General features: G+C 52.1%; 1 protein-coding gene across 1 annotated transcript in view; it reads right to left on the reverse strand.

Annotated features, from left to right (window-relative positions):
• Positions 1–1,445: 1,445 nt before the first annotated feature.
• TBC1D5 (TBC1 domain family member 5) overlaps positions 1,446–13,483 on the reverse strand; it is a 445,542-nt gene continuing 433,504 nt past the window's right edge. The window contains exons 22-24 of the mRNA XM_081105933.1: positions 8,375–8,454; positions 7,440–7,589; positions 1,446–4,435 (exon numbers count right to left, since the gene is read on the reverse strand). Of these exons, the coding sequence (XP_080962059.1) occupies positions 4,133–4,435; positions 7,440–7,589; positions 8,375–8,454 (533 nt within the window). The 3' untranslated portion in view covers positions 1,446–4,132. The remainder of the gene's footprint in view (positions 4,436–7,439; positions 7,590–8,374; positions 8,455–13,483) is intronic.

Consider the following 13,483-nt stretch of genomic DNA (forward strand, 5'->3'; position numbering starts at 1 on the left):
TCACCAGCAGGTGGGCCTCTCAGAGCCCAGGCTCGGTGCCGGGCACATCCTTGCGAGGCTGAGGTTGCTGCCTGGGAGGCCAGCTACCGAGAAACGCAGCCGCCCACAGCTCCTCCACCGACGATCCGCGTGGGCAGCGTCACCTGAGGAGCCGCCACGCGGGGGCCTGGGAACAAGCCGGGGCTGGTGACACCTCCTCTGCTGATCGGGGCCAGGGAGGGGCCTCGTCTGCAGGGACTCGGGACCCACCCGAACCACCCGCACCCGTCACCCCAGCGGAGGGCAGGCCAGGGCCGAGGTGTCAGTGCGAGTTCCAGCCCTGAGACCCCAGCGAGGCTGTGACTGGGAGGAGGCGCAGCAGGAGCCGGTGGGGAGGGGACCCAGGGCAGGGAGGCGCCCTCACTCGCCTGCTCAGCACTGGTGGGAGCTGCTCCGGAGGTGTCATTCCTGCCAGCTTCCCGCAGGAGCAGCTTTCTGGGGCTGGGGCGGGGGTGTGGGTGTGTGTGTGTGTGTGTGGGGGGGCTCTCAGGTAGAGGCTCCGGAAGGGCGGCCCGAGGGTCTTCCCAAGGCACACAGGCTGTCTGTACAGCCTCTGCTCCCGGCCTGTGCCAGTGGGGGTGCCGTGTGGGCGCCGGTCAGGGAAGCAGCATGAGCCATGGGGGACACGTGCCGGCTCCGCCTTTCCATGGCAGAGCCTGTGGAAGTCCCTTGGGGAGGGGGTGGGGGTGACCCATGGGAGGGCAGGCCCCTTGGCTGGGCCTGGGACAGAGGCCCGTTAGGGATGGGACCGAGCACGGCTCCTGTGGAGGGAGCCCTGTCCCCGGCTCTGCGGAAGCTGCCAGGCCGCCCGTGCCTTCCCAGTTTGTCAGGCACGGCTTGGAGTGCTCCCCGCCCCCGCCCCGCCTCTTTCCAAACCCGTTAGTTGGTGTCAGTGAGGCCCCCCAGGACAAACTTGGTGCTGAGGGCTTGTGGGGAGGTGGAACCTGTCGCCCCCCCTACCCCCCCATGGCCTCTGAGACCAGCAGGCTGAGCAGAGCTGCTGCAGGGCCCCCGGCCAGGCCTCCAGGGCCCAGGTCAGCGGGAGGGTGGGGCTGCGCGGCCTCCGGGGCTCTTTGGGAGCCAGCACCACCCATGACACTGCCCTTCGCCACGTGCCCGTTCTGCGTGCTGTAAGCGAGTGGCCCTGTGTAACCCTCAGCACACCCTGTGAAGTAGGCGGCTTAGGGCTAGCTGTGTGCAGAGGCTGGGGCCCCAGAGGTTAAGCAACTTGCCTCACCTGGAGAGAAAGGGATGGGATCTGGGTGTGAGCCCTGAGTCAGGCCTGGGGACCCCGGCCCTGCGTGGTGGTGTGGGCGCCGCCCCACCTGCTGGGCACCCACGGCACCACTGGGTGAGGCAGGCCAGCATCCTGCGCCCCCACCCCGCCTGGAACAAGTCAAGCTGCGTTCTCATTCCACATTAGCCTTTTATTATAACTATAGGGAATGGGATCACTTTGCCAACAGGGTAAGTCATTTCTGAGTCAGTATGAGTTATAGCATAAAGATGAATGAGAAAAAAGCAACAGATATAAATGGCACGACTGAGTCCCCATAAATCAAATGAACTGTGCCATTGTGAGAAAATTGTTATGACAACTTTTACATCCTGTTTATAGGAACCTTATATCTCATTTTAACACGATAAAAAGAGCTTAGAAAGGAATACTGAGGAAGGGTTTTGGCCTGAGGGAAGGAAGCCTGGCTTGCCAGCTGCTGCCCCAATGCACCCGGCCGCCTCTCCCGCCCCACGGACCCGGCCCTGTGTGGGGCCGGGGCAGATGCACATCTGCGGGAGGAGGATGGCGGGCTCCACAGGACAGCCACTCCGCGTCGGGGAGCAAGTCCTCCATCCACTCTTGTTCTGTAATGACCCCTGGGGTGGCTTTTAAAGAAACAATACAATAGAAACAAAAAGAAGAAATTTGGGTTCACTCTGGCAGGTTATCATTAGGAGACAATAGAACTGCCGCAGAATTTTGTAACTGTTTGTCGTCTACTTCTTGTTAATGGTGAACAATCACCCCCCACCCCCACCCCCCCAATGATGTACGAGATCCTGCTCAGTTGTATGCAGGGGAGGCTGGGTTTACTGTTAGTCACATTCGTTCTCACCGACTGCCGTGAGCGGAGGCCATCTCCGTAGAGTCCAGTATAACGAAGAGTTCGGAGTCTGTATGACCCCTTGGCAGCCACACAAGGTGAGGCAAGGCCATCACGACTTCCTTTCCCTAAGCTGTAACTCCACGGGTAAGGTCCACATGTAACCTCACTCAGATTCCTCAATGATCCGAGAGGAATGCATGAACACAGGGAGGGGCATGTATAAAAAAGGTAGATGACAATGAGAATTAATCTAAGCTTTATGTATATAAAATTTAACTGCTGATGATCAAAACACAAGAGGGTTGCAATGATTATCACATTTGTTAAAGAAAAAAATATATAGTCGGGATTTTAAAATTGTGTCATTACACCTAAGTACCTGATGAAATAATAAAAAGGAACATAAATTCTTTAACAGCACTGTAACTAATAAAAATGCAAACAATGCTCAATTATGAAGAATAAAAACAAGTCATTTAAAAAAGGTAAGACCCCATAAACCTATGGGAGTTTGAGGGTGGCTATGTCTGCCCCTCCCCTCCCCATGGGTTTCCTTCCTCTGAGGCGTGAGCAGTTTGTTGGGGCCACAGAAGCAATGCCTCTGAGGGACCCCGATGGCTCTCGTGTGGCACCGACATGGAAGCCCGGAATGGAGGACCCACCTGCGTCTGGCAGGGCTGAGGTCTCAGTGACACTGACGTAGGAACCAGCCCACAGCTTCTCGCAGGGGTGGTGTCCGGTGGCCGCTGTGGGGCCAGTGACACTGCTCTCATGACTCTGGCTCTCAGGCAGAAGAAACGCTGAAAGGAAGCAGACGACCCTGCTCTGCCGCCAGGAGACAGCCAGCTCCACGGGCCCAGCAAGGACAGCGCCGCCCTCTAGAACCTTCCCAGCCAGGTCCTGCACAGCGGCAAGGCCCCTCACCACGGGACCTCAGGGGCTCAGGAAGTATCAAGGGGACACTGGCAGCAACCTACTCAGCGAGTCACCCCCACAGGCGCTGAGCGGACCACGCAGGCTGGGCCGTGCTAATCAGCGCATCTCACAACCTGGAGTACCATTCACCCTGCAGGCTGTGTGCTAGGAGATGTCCCTGCTAGAGTTTAAGGACTAACTGCAGAGCCATTAGAAGCCCCTCTGGCTCGCGAGTCCACCATTTTCTGGAGCGGGAGTGGGAGGGCCTGCCATCACAGTTGTGTAGAGGAATCATGGTCACGGTGGCGGGATGGGAAGGATGTCTGTTGCCAGGAAAGCGCCCACTGCCAGAGGAGGAGCCCGGAGAGCCAGTCCCCAGGGCAGGCCTGCTCACGGTGACCTTGTTTTCGCAGGTGAAGCATGATTGTGTGAGGAGGGCAGGGATGGCCAGAGGGATCTGGCTGGAGGCCTGGAAACGCATCCTTTAACAATGAAAAAACCTAAACTCATCACACCTAACTGAGCCATAAGTTCAGACCCCGTTTCTAAAGATCACTGGAACTACTGAGAGGTCAGTAATGTTTTCTTCCAGCCCCGGGACCCCGGTCCCTTTCTGGTGCATCGGGCTTTGTCGTATGAGAGCCCAAGGGAGAAGGGAAATCGGCTGAGACAGCTTTCCAGGGAGAGTGTCCTTGCTCTCTATCTCTTTTCTCTCCCGGGTGCTCTGAGGGAGGGAAGACTGGACACCAGCTCTTCTTCCTCTGGGTATAAGAGGTGGAGTTGCCACACCATCGCTGGGGAGCACAGAACAGTGTGGAACTGGACCCTTAACCCAGTTCTACCTCAGGGAGGGGGTGGGGAGGGGTTAGGGAAGAGCCTAAAGCCCTATCTGCATCCTGGTGACCATCAGTCTGTATGCTCTGCGGCGCCATTTGCTTTTCTCTGAAGGTTCTGATGGGTGGCTCTGATGCCACATTGCATGCTGGGAAAGAAGCGCTGGTTTCAGAGGGGTCTCCGCTGGGGGGGCCTCAGCTGGGCCTTGAGGCTGCTGAGGGGGATGGCTGGGCTCTGTGTCAGATGTCCAGGGGGCTCACAATGGTGAAGCCGGAGTCCTTGCTGTTGCTGCTGCTGTCGTCGTCAGGGCTGGAGCTGGGGTTGCTGGAGGAGGCCGAGGCCGGGCCCATCAGAGGATCGGAGAACACCAGCGGGAAGCGGGCCAGGCCCTCGCCCTTCCCAGATGTGCTTCTGAGGGTGCGGAGCGGCTGGGCCTGGCCGGAGAGGGGCGCCCTGGCACTGCCTCCCCCGTCCTCTTTGGAAACCAGGATGAAGTCCTCCGAGCTCCCTTCATCCGCGTGTACGGGCGCTTCCGAAGAGGCCTGTGGAGCAGAGTCAGGAGCACAGGGATGAGACAGACACCAGGGGACGAGAGCGCTGAGTGGGGCCCAGGAGCTGGGTGTGCTCCACAGGAAACTGGCCCCTCGCCCTGTGCTATTTCTTGGAAAGACACCGGTGCTCCCCCTCTGAAGCTGGATGCTGGTTCCCGGGGGAACCCAGTGGATCAGCTCGGAGGCTGTTGGGAGGGGCGGCTTGGGAAGCAGCCAGCAGGCTACAGGCAGATTCCTATCCGCTTCTCGTGGCACCTGCCATGCAAGTCACTCACCCTCCTCAGCTTTAACCCCTCACCCGTGAGTGGGGATAAGGACAGCGTCTTATTCCCAGTGTGTGGTCACCGAGCTGTGAGATGGCGTGGCGGGATGTGAATCGCACAGGACTGGCTCCCTAACTAAGCCCAAGTCCGGAGGGATGGCCACCTGCTTGAGGACAGCCCTAGGAGGGCCCAGGGCACTTGGTCTCAGCCAGCGCCTCCTGGGAAAGCACCTGGGGGCCCTGGGACAGTGTGGTAACTGGTAGGTTCTATGAACATGAAAAACAGGCGTGGAAGTGCAAAGCATATGCCCCAAAGCATAGAGATGGGATTGCTTTGCAATTGTTCTCCTTTCTTTCTAAGCAATGATGACTAGCGTTTAGTTTTTTAGCTAAAGATGACATTCATGAACATCAGTCAATGTTTTGAGCTAAGACCAGAGATGGAAGGAGAGCCAGTCTAATCAAACATGTTCCAAAGCCAACCTGGCAGAAAGTGCACCTACCCTGGTGCTGATGGGAGCTTATGTGGTGCCCACACCTGCTCTCCCACCTGCCTGCCCACTGCCCCACAGTGTGGGTAGGGACTGGTATAGGGGGCTGAAGTCTAATGAGATGTAGAGCCCCTTGGCTGGAAGGGCTCCCCTAGGTCCTCTGGCCTCAACACTGGCATGGCCAAGGCCACCTGTGAGCTGTGGGCAGAGCCTGGACAGGTAGCCAGCAACGCTTCTAAGGGAAATCTGGGCCCAACTGACATGCCCCTGTCTGAATTTCCTGTTCTCCTTGGTGACATGGGGTGGGGGTGCAGGGTGAGTGGCTAAATCATGGTTCAGGTGGCTCCTCCTGACATTTGTCTACCTTTAAGATACTGAATTGGAGGACAGAAACAGAATTTGCCTTTAAAATTACAGTGTTGAAAGAACAGGCCTTGAGGTTCTTGAAGCTGTTTATATTCCATCAACATATTAATTCTTTAAAAACGCAAGAGAGCACAGCAGATGGCACTCTGGTAGATGCAATGTGATCACGTATGGCACTAGGGCAGTTGGTAGAGAAAGACTGTCCTTTCATCCCAATACTGTCCCTCTGCTCAAGGTGCGCCTGCTCAGGGCTGTGTCGCTAGGAGGGATGTCTGAGTGGGGCTTGTCCTCCCACACGGGTGCGCATGGACCTGAACCTTGACCTCCTAGCTCCCATGTGGGGACACTTTGTTTGTATGACCATTGTCCTGCACTTTAAACTGAAAACTTGTGCTGGGAACAGGTAGGTTCTTACAAATATGAAAACCAGGAATGACAACTACAAAGTATAATGAAGTTCTCGATTTAGCAAATTCATGACTGCGTTTGAAAGGTCTTTTTCTGTAGCATTTTTACACATTCAACTAAAAGAACCACACTAAGTTTTTTAATAAAAGGGCCAATTAAAATTGGTTGGGGCTCAACAAAATTTGAATAAATAATTATTGAAAAATTAAACATCTGTGCAGGGAAAGAGAATTAGGACAAATTAATCAAGTTAAACTTGCAACTTTAATGTATTCATGTGGCTACAATGCAGACTCAAAATGCTCCATGAAAACTTCCCTTAGAGCTGGTGAAATTAACCACACAGGGTTCTCTCATCTTGAAGAGTAGTCTTAAAACTAAAGAACTCCTGTTCTAATGTATCATTTTGCTTTTTTAAAATCATAAAAAATAAATAATTTACAAGCATCTGGATGCTAGTTTTTGAGAAAGTGACTTAGATGAGATTTTGCTAATGTTCATTTTTCAAGCTGAGCTTTGTAAGCCATTTGAAAAGAATATTATTAGGGATTTTCAGTCCTGTCAGATGAGGACAGTGAGGCGGCAGGGCGGAGTAGGAAGCTTACTGCACTGGGACAAGTTCTGCAAACATAATGTCTGGTGAGCCATGGGCCTCTTAGGCCTCTTTTTCTCTCTGGTAAAACAAGCAGGCAGTACTAAGTGCATGAGGAATCTCTTAGATCTCTTCTAACTGGAAAATTCTGTGACTTTCTGTTAGAATAGCTTATACACAATGTAGACACGTTACAGCCTACAGGCCAAATCCCACCTGCAACCTGTTTTTGCACAGCTCCAGCTGTGAATGGCTTACACATTTTTAAAAGGTTGTAGAAACAAACAAACACACCGACTACAAAACCAAACATATGACAGAGACCCTGTGTGGCCTGCAATACTTACTATCTGGCTCTTTACAGAAAAAGTTTGCTGACCTCTCTGCCTCAGAGGATGGACATTAATGCAAAGTCCTTCTCCATGAAGGCAAAAAGGGTTCTGCCGAGGGAAACACACCAGGACAGCATTAGGAAGGCATGGGCAGCATGTCCTGTGCTACAGGGATGGAGGCATCAGCTGGAGACAACTGGCCAACGACTGAGGCAGAGACCTGGCGTTCCAGCCCCACACCATGGGACCGGCAGGCGGTCAGGCCAAGGCTGCTGCGTAAAGGTGTGTGGGGTGCACTGCACAGCTCCGGGAGGCACTAGCCTAACTGCTATCACTGTGACTGGCACCGCCCCAGGGCACCAGAGTGTACAGCCTGCAAGGTTGTATACAGCAACCTGGGCCCAGGCCACTTGTGGTATTGCACAGGTGAACTTCGCACATGGTGATCTAAAGGGACTTCAGTAGGGATTTTATGATTCGTAACTTTGAAGAACTTATGTGACTGTGCCCCCGCAATGTGACACCATTTGTCAGAGCTCTATACCTGCTTGGTGGCCCCGGGCAGCTGGCCACTCTGGCCCTGGCCTTGGCCCTGACCGCTGTAGTGGTCGTCTGAGATGGTGATCTGCTCATTCTCCTCGGCTTCCAGCTGGCTCTGGTTGAAACGCAGGGAACCTTTGAGAATGTCTTTGATCTATTTTCAAAGAAGAAGAAAATAAATGAGAAAGATAAATTAGTTTGTTTTTAAATGCTAGCTAAATCTCTGATACACTGAAACCAGACTTGTCATTGACAATTTTTTATCATACGGATATCAATGTATTACCATCCGAAAGAAGTAGCAGAGAAAAATCCAACTCTATCACAGCCATTGACTTCTTAATGACCAAGGAAAATGGAAGAGTCTCAATGGCCAGGTCCTCACAAGGGCAGGCATGGGTGTCACCTCCTCGGTGGTTAACTCGAGGCAGGAAGCACCAGTTGCCTGCACACTCAGCCCCACTGAACAGCCCTCGGCTCCTCACGGGCTCCATCCACTCCAGCTGACATTTGGGAGCAGCACAGTTTTCGTTGACATTTACATTCCCTGTAGCCCTGAAAGGGTCCTAAGGGCCATTGAACTGTAGCCCTTGGGGGTCTGAGGCCTGCTGTAGGGAGTAAGACTTGTGCTCCAAGGACACTGGTATTTATGGATGTGACTGAACGGGATGCTGGACCACACGACACAGCTCTGGCGAGGAAGGGGCAGGGATGGGAAATGGAAAGTCAGTTTGGGCTTCAGGCTAGTCAGACAGGATCTCCAGGAGGAGCGAGAGGCACAGGAGGTGGAGACCCAGGAGGGGCTCTGTCTGGGGGGCAGGGGGGGCTGGGGTGGGGAGACGCAGCTTTAATGTCATGGCACGCCATGCCCGAGGGTGCCCTCCCCAACAGAAATAAAAACGGAGGCCCTGGGACACAAAGTCAGATCTGTGGGCATACCTGTTTCAATCCTGCCAGCGAAACCAGAATTTGATCTTCTTTTTCCAAATTTTCTTGTAATATCATATCTTGAATATTTACTGAAAATAGAAGAACGGTATTTTATAACTAATGTTCTCAGTGTAACTTATCTACTGCCATACTCTAACTTCAGACAAGCTTGAGAATTTTTTTGCCAAATTTCGCAGCAACGATTTCCACCAAGGATGTTCTGCCAAACGGCTCTCCTAGTTTTTGTGGCCTTAAAACATGCCCTGTTCAGAAGATCTTATATGCCACATTCTTAGCCACTCGCTCTGAAGCTGCCCCATCGTCTCCCCTGGCCTCCTTAATTCCATGAGTGCCGCTGACAGTCAAGGGAGCTGTGTATCACTCCTGGCTTGCTCTCTGCCTGCCAGTGGGAGAGGCAGAGCCAGCACCCTGCTCCCTGGCCTGGAGGCCCTGTCCCCAAATCCATGCAGACTGGCCTCTCCTCCTGGCTCCGTTCTCTGCTCCAGCATTGCCTCCTCAGAGCAGTCTTCCTGCCCATCCAACTAAAGTAGCCCAGGCCACCCTGGGCTCTCTACGGAGTCATCTCTTCGACTATACTGATAGTAAGCACTTGTCGCCATCTGACATTATCACGTGCTTTTGCTGGTTTATTTGTTGTCTATCTCCCTCAATAGAACATAAACTCCCGGCCTTTAGAATAATGCCTGGTGTGTTCAAGTACACAATGAGTATTTACTGACTGACTGACTGAATGAACAAACATGCAGAAACACTCCTGGAACTTGCATTTCAAAACACTGCTATTCTAACTATTTCCCCAAAGCATTTCCAGTAAGGGTCAAGGCAAGGACTCATATCAACAGGAGTCCAGGCTGACAATTTATTAGAATCTTCAATAAGAATAAGTCTGAACCATGCTGACAAGCCCTCTCACACCCTTTAGCAGAAAATCAGAAGCTTTTCTTTATTCAGAAAACGTGACTGACTGTACTTTGTAATGAAAGGCCTGCTCCAAAACAAGAAAGCATGATGAATGGGAATGGAATAATAGATATAATTAGAGAGCAAATGTTTTTGGTTTCCTTAAAAGCCTGTAACAATTTGTTCTCTCTCAATAAAAAAACACACACAACACACACAAAACGCACTCAACAAGACATTAATGACAACCAACTGCAGAAAATTAACAAGTAACAGTTCTGTGGGCCTTTGAGAGGACTGCAAAGGTTACTTTTGTTTTTATGGCTGCTCTGGTGTTTAAAGCAGAGGTCTGAGGCCAAGGGTAACAGTGGGTTCTGCCCCACTGAGCTGAAGGTGGGACAGATTTCCCAGCTCCCAGACCCCGAGAGGAAGCTCCACCAACGGATGCAGGAATACCATCACCTCTGTAGGAAGCACGGGGCTTCCTGGGTCCAAGGAACTAATGGAGGGGAGGCCTCTGGAGGCCAGACTTAGCAAATTGGGGGAGGGAAGCAGGAAAAGAGGAAATATGACAAACAAAAATAAAAACAAAACAAGTGTGATGTCTCCTGCCTGCCACTTGGATAGTCAGCTGTGGAAGCCAAAGCATTTGGCCAAAATGCCTGGCTCCCACCCCCAAAGCAGTGGCACTTAGGGTCATAGGCGACAGGCCAATAGGGCAGTCAGCAGCTCCAGTGGGGACAAAGGCCCAGAAATATATGGGAACTGAGCTCTCCTTAGAGGCCAGCAGGACCCAGAGCACTCAGAGGCCTTCCTCAAACACCAGACACATGCGAGCCATCCCCGAAACTTGACATTGACACCATCTGGCGAGGAGAAGAGACGGAGTGGAGAAACACTGGGCACGGTTAACCCGTAAGAAAGGGAGCTGTCTTTAATTGGCAAGTTTAAGCCTTGGAAGGGAACTTCAGAACAAGATTGCACACCCCTGCATTGAGAGTATAGATTTACCATCCCACGACAGAAGTATCAGTGTCTACCTGAGATCTTACAACACCATACTGGCCATGTTGCCTAAAAGTTCCTTGAGCCAAGCTGCCCCAGCCCTCCTCTCTTGGATGCCCTGTGTTGCTGCGAGCCTGCCAAGAGATGCGTGGTGATGCTCAAAGAAGAAGACTGGAAGGTGGGGAAGGCAGAAGGGCTGAGTGTGCTGGGAAATGGAACGGGGCCGTCTTTCACTACAGGCCTACGCAGGAATAAAGCTCCATGTTCTGAAGGCCACTCCCCATGTGCTCTCTCTGGATAAGAGCATGAGCAGCCAACAAGCCCAGATCCTCACTGCTGCCCTGTCCTTGGGGTCTATGGAGGTGGCAGAGCTGCTGGTGGGCTACCCTGACTCCATCTCCACCCCTTTGTCACCAACATGTCCCAGATTTTATTTAGGGCAGTGCTGCACACACTTGCCCTTTCCGTCAAAGTTGGTCATGTGACACAGCTCTGGCCAATGAGGTGTGAGATAAGACCCTTGCCGGAGCTACCTGACCAGTCCTCATGGGGGACTGACTCGGTTTGCACCTTTGGGGCCTGTACACTCCTCACTTTTGTTGCTGAAGTGCTGGCAGGGGCACCATGGGCCACCTTGCAAACATGCAGAGGAGGATCGCAGCCTCAGAACTGTGGGCATAAAGCCATAGGAGCCTAGGGCTGGGTAAATCTTGGAGCTGTTATACCTGCTCAGACTGCCTACCTCTGGGCTTCTTTTATTTTAGAAAGCAATAACCTACTAATTTTATTTTACTTTAAAAAAAAATCTGTTATTAGCAACTATGTTAGTTTCAAGTACTACAAACTGAAAGGTTTAAAACAAAAATCTATTCACAGGTTTATTTGTGGAGGCTGTAAGTCCAAAGTCAAGGTGTTGGTAGGGAAGCATTCTTCGTGGGCCCTTCAGCTTGGGAGGTTCCACAACCTTGCTGCTCTGTGGCTTTGTCTTCATCCACATGCATCCTCCCTGTGTCTGTGCCCAAATTTCCCTCTTTTCATAAGGACACCAGTCATTGGCTTAGGGCCTACCCAGTATGACCTCATCTCAATTGGATTACCTCTACAAGATTCTGCTTCCAAACAGGGTCCCACTCATAGGTTCCAGGTGGACCCAGATTTGGTGGAACACTATTGGACACAGACAGCAGCCAAACCGCCTGTTACACAGGAGAACATCACCCACTTCCTCTGATGCAAGGAGTTCGAGGTGGCCCCACCAGTCCTCTCCTGCAGACAGAATGTGACTCAGGTCCAGGCTGGCTCTGCCATGCACAGCGTGGCTGGCCAAGGGCACGACTGGGGCAGGAGGAGAGTCCAGAGCCTGGGGTCATCAGCCATGTACCCTCACCCAGCAATCTTAGGCCTTATTTTTTTGGATGGGGTCAAAGCTCACCTTTTAGAATCTCATGAAAACCAGGGCTGTCTCCCTGAAAAAAACCACATACACATAAAATGTTCACTTAATTTTAAGGGGAAAAAACCTCTGCTATAATCAACTAAGCTGACTAGTCTCTCTTCAAGAAACCCAGGGTATAGAAATCCAAATGAAAACAAAAGGGCATCTTCAGAGGCTGAACATTTTGATTGCAAGAATTTTCATTTTACTAAGTACTGTTCACGTAAATACTTTGCCTAACCAGTTCCACTACATAGTGATTTAAGGTAGCATTTATGAACATTCCATCAATATATAACCTCTCAGCAACAAATCTGCTTTAAGTAAGTTGCAGCTCATGTAAAAATAGAACATAATGATGTCTTTTCATGCTTTAAACTATTACAGGCAGAAATCTGAAATGTTTAAATTTCCAATGTAATGCACATTTTTCTTTATAAGAAAAAGTAGAATAAATTGTGATGTAAAGGCTCTTTCATTTTACTTCTGTGTAGCAGGAAGATTACCTTCTTTATAGTCTCATTCTAGTTAAGTGCTATCCTCCTATCTAATAATAGACAAACATGGTAATTAACCGTACCTCTGACACACTTCCCATTGGCTAATCAGGGTGATATGCAAATTAACTGCCAACCAAGATGGCGGCTGGCAGCCAGGCAACTGAAGCGAACAGGAGGCTTGCTTGCTCCAGTGAGGAGGAAGCCAAGGTTCCCCGTGTGCCTTGCCGGCCTCTGAGCTGCACTCTAAGAAACAATGTTGCAATTATAGAAGCTAAACAAACCCCAGATATCCGCTTTCAGCCGTCAGAGCTGGAGCGAGCAGGACCAAAATAATGTTGCAATTATAGAACCTAAACAAACCCTAGATTCCTGCTTTCAGCAGCCAAGGCCTCAAGCTGGAGCCAGCCTTAGAGCTAAAGCCGGCTCTCAGCTCCAGTGACAGCCATAGAAGGTAAATAAATCCCAAAATAAAAGAAAGAAAGAAAGAAAAAAAGGAGAGGCTGGGAGCTTCAGTCACCCGCCAGCCTGAAAAGGGCCCTCAGCCCCTCACCCAGACTGGCCAGGCACCCCAGTGGGGACCCCCTCTCTGAAGGGGGTGTGACCAGCTGCAAACAGCCATCAGCCCCTCATCTAGGCTGGCCAGGCACCCCAGTTGGGACCCCCACTCTGAAGGGGGTGCGACCAGCTGCAAACAGCCATCATCCCCTCACTGAGGCTGGCCAGGCACCCAAGCGGGACCCCCACCCTGATCCGGGACACTCTTCCGGGCAAACCAGCCAGCCCCCACCCGTGCACCAGGCCCCGATCCTATATAGTAAAAGGGTAATATGCAAACTGATCCTAACAGCAGAAAGACTGGGAATGACTGGTCACTATGACACACACTGACCACCAGGGGGCAGACGCTCAATGCAGGAGCTGCCCTCTGGTGGTCAGGGCGCTCCCACATGGGGAGCTCTGCTCAGCCACAAGCCAGGCTGATGGCTGCTAGTACAGTGGTGGTGGTGGGAGCCTCTCCTGCCTCCTCAGCAGCGCTAAGGATGTTTGACTGCAGCTTAGGTCTGCTCCCTGCTGGCAAGCGGGCATCCCCCAAGGGCGGCCGGGCTGCCAGAGGGATGTCTGATTGCCATCTTAGGCCCAATCCCCTGGGGAGCAGGCCTAAGCCAGCAAGTTGTCACCCCCAAGGGGTCCCAGACTGCGAGAGGGCACAGGCTGGGCTAAGGGACCCGCCTACCCCCGAGTGCACAAATTTTTGTG

This window comes from Myotis nattereri (genome assembly GCF_964212035.1).
Source record: "Myotis nattereri genome assembly, chromosome: 14".
Lineage (NCBI taxonomy): Eukaryota > Metazoa > Chordata > Mammalia > Chiroptera > Vespertilionidae > Myotis > Myotis nattereri.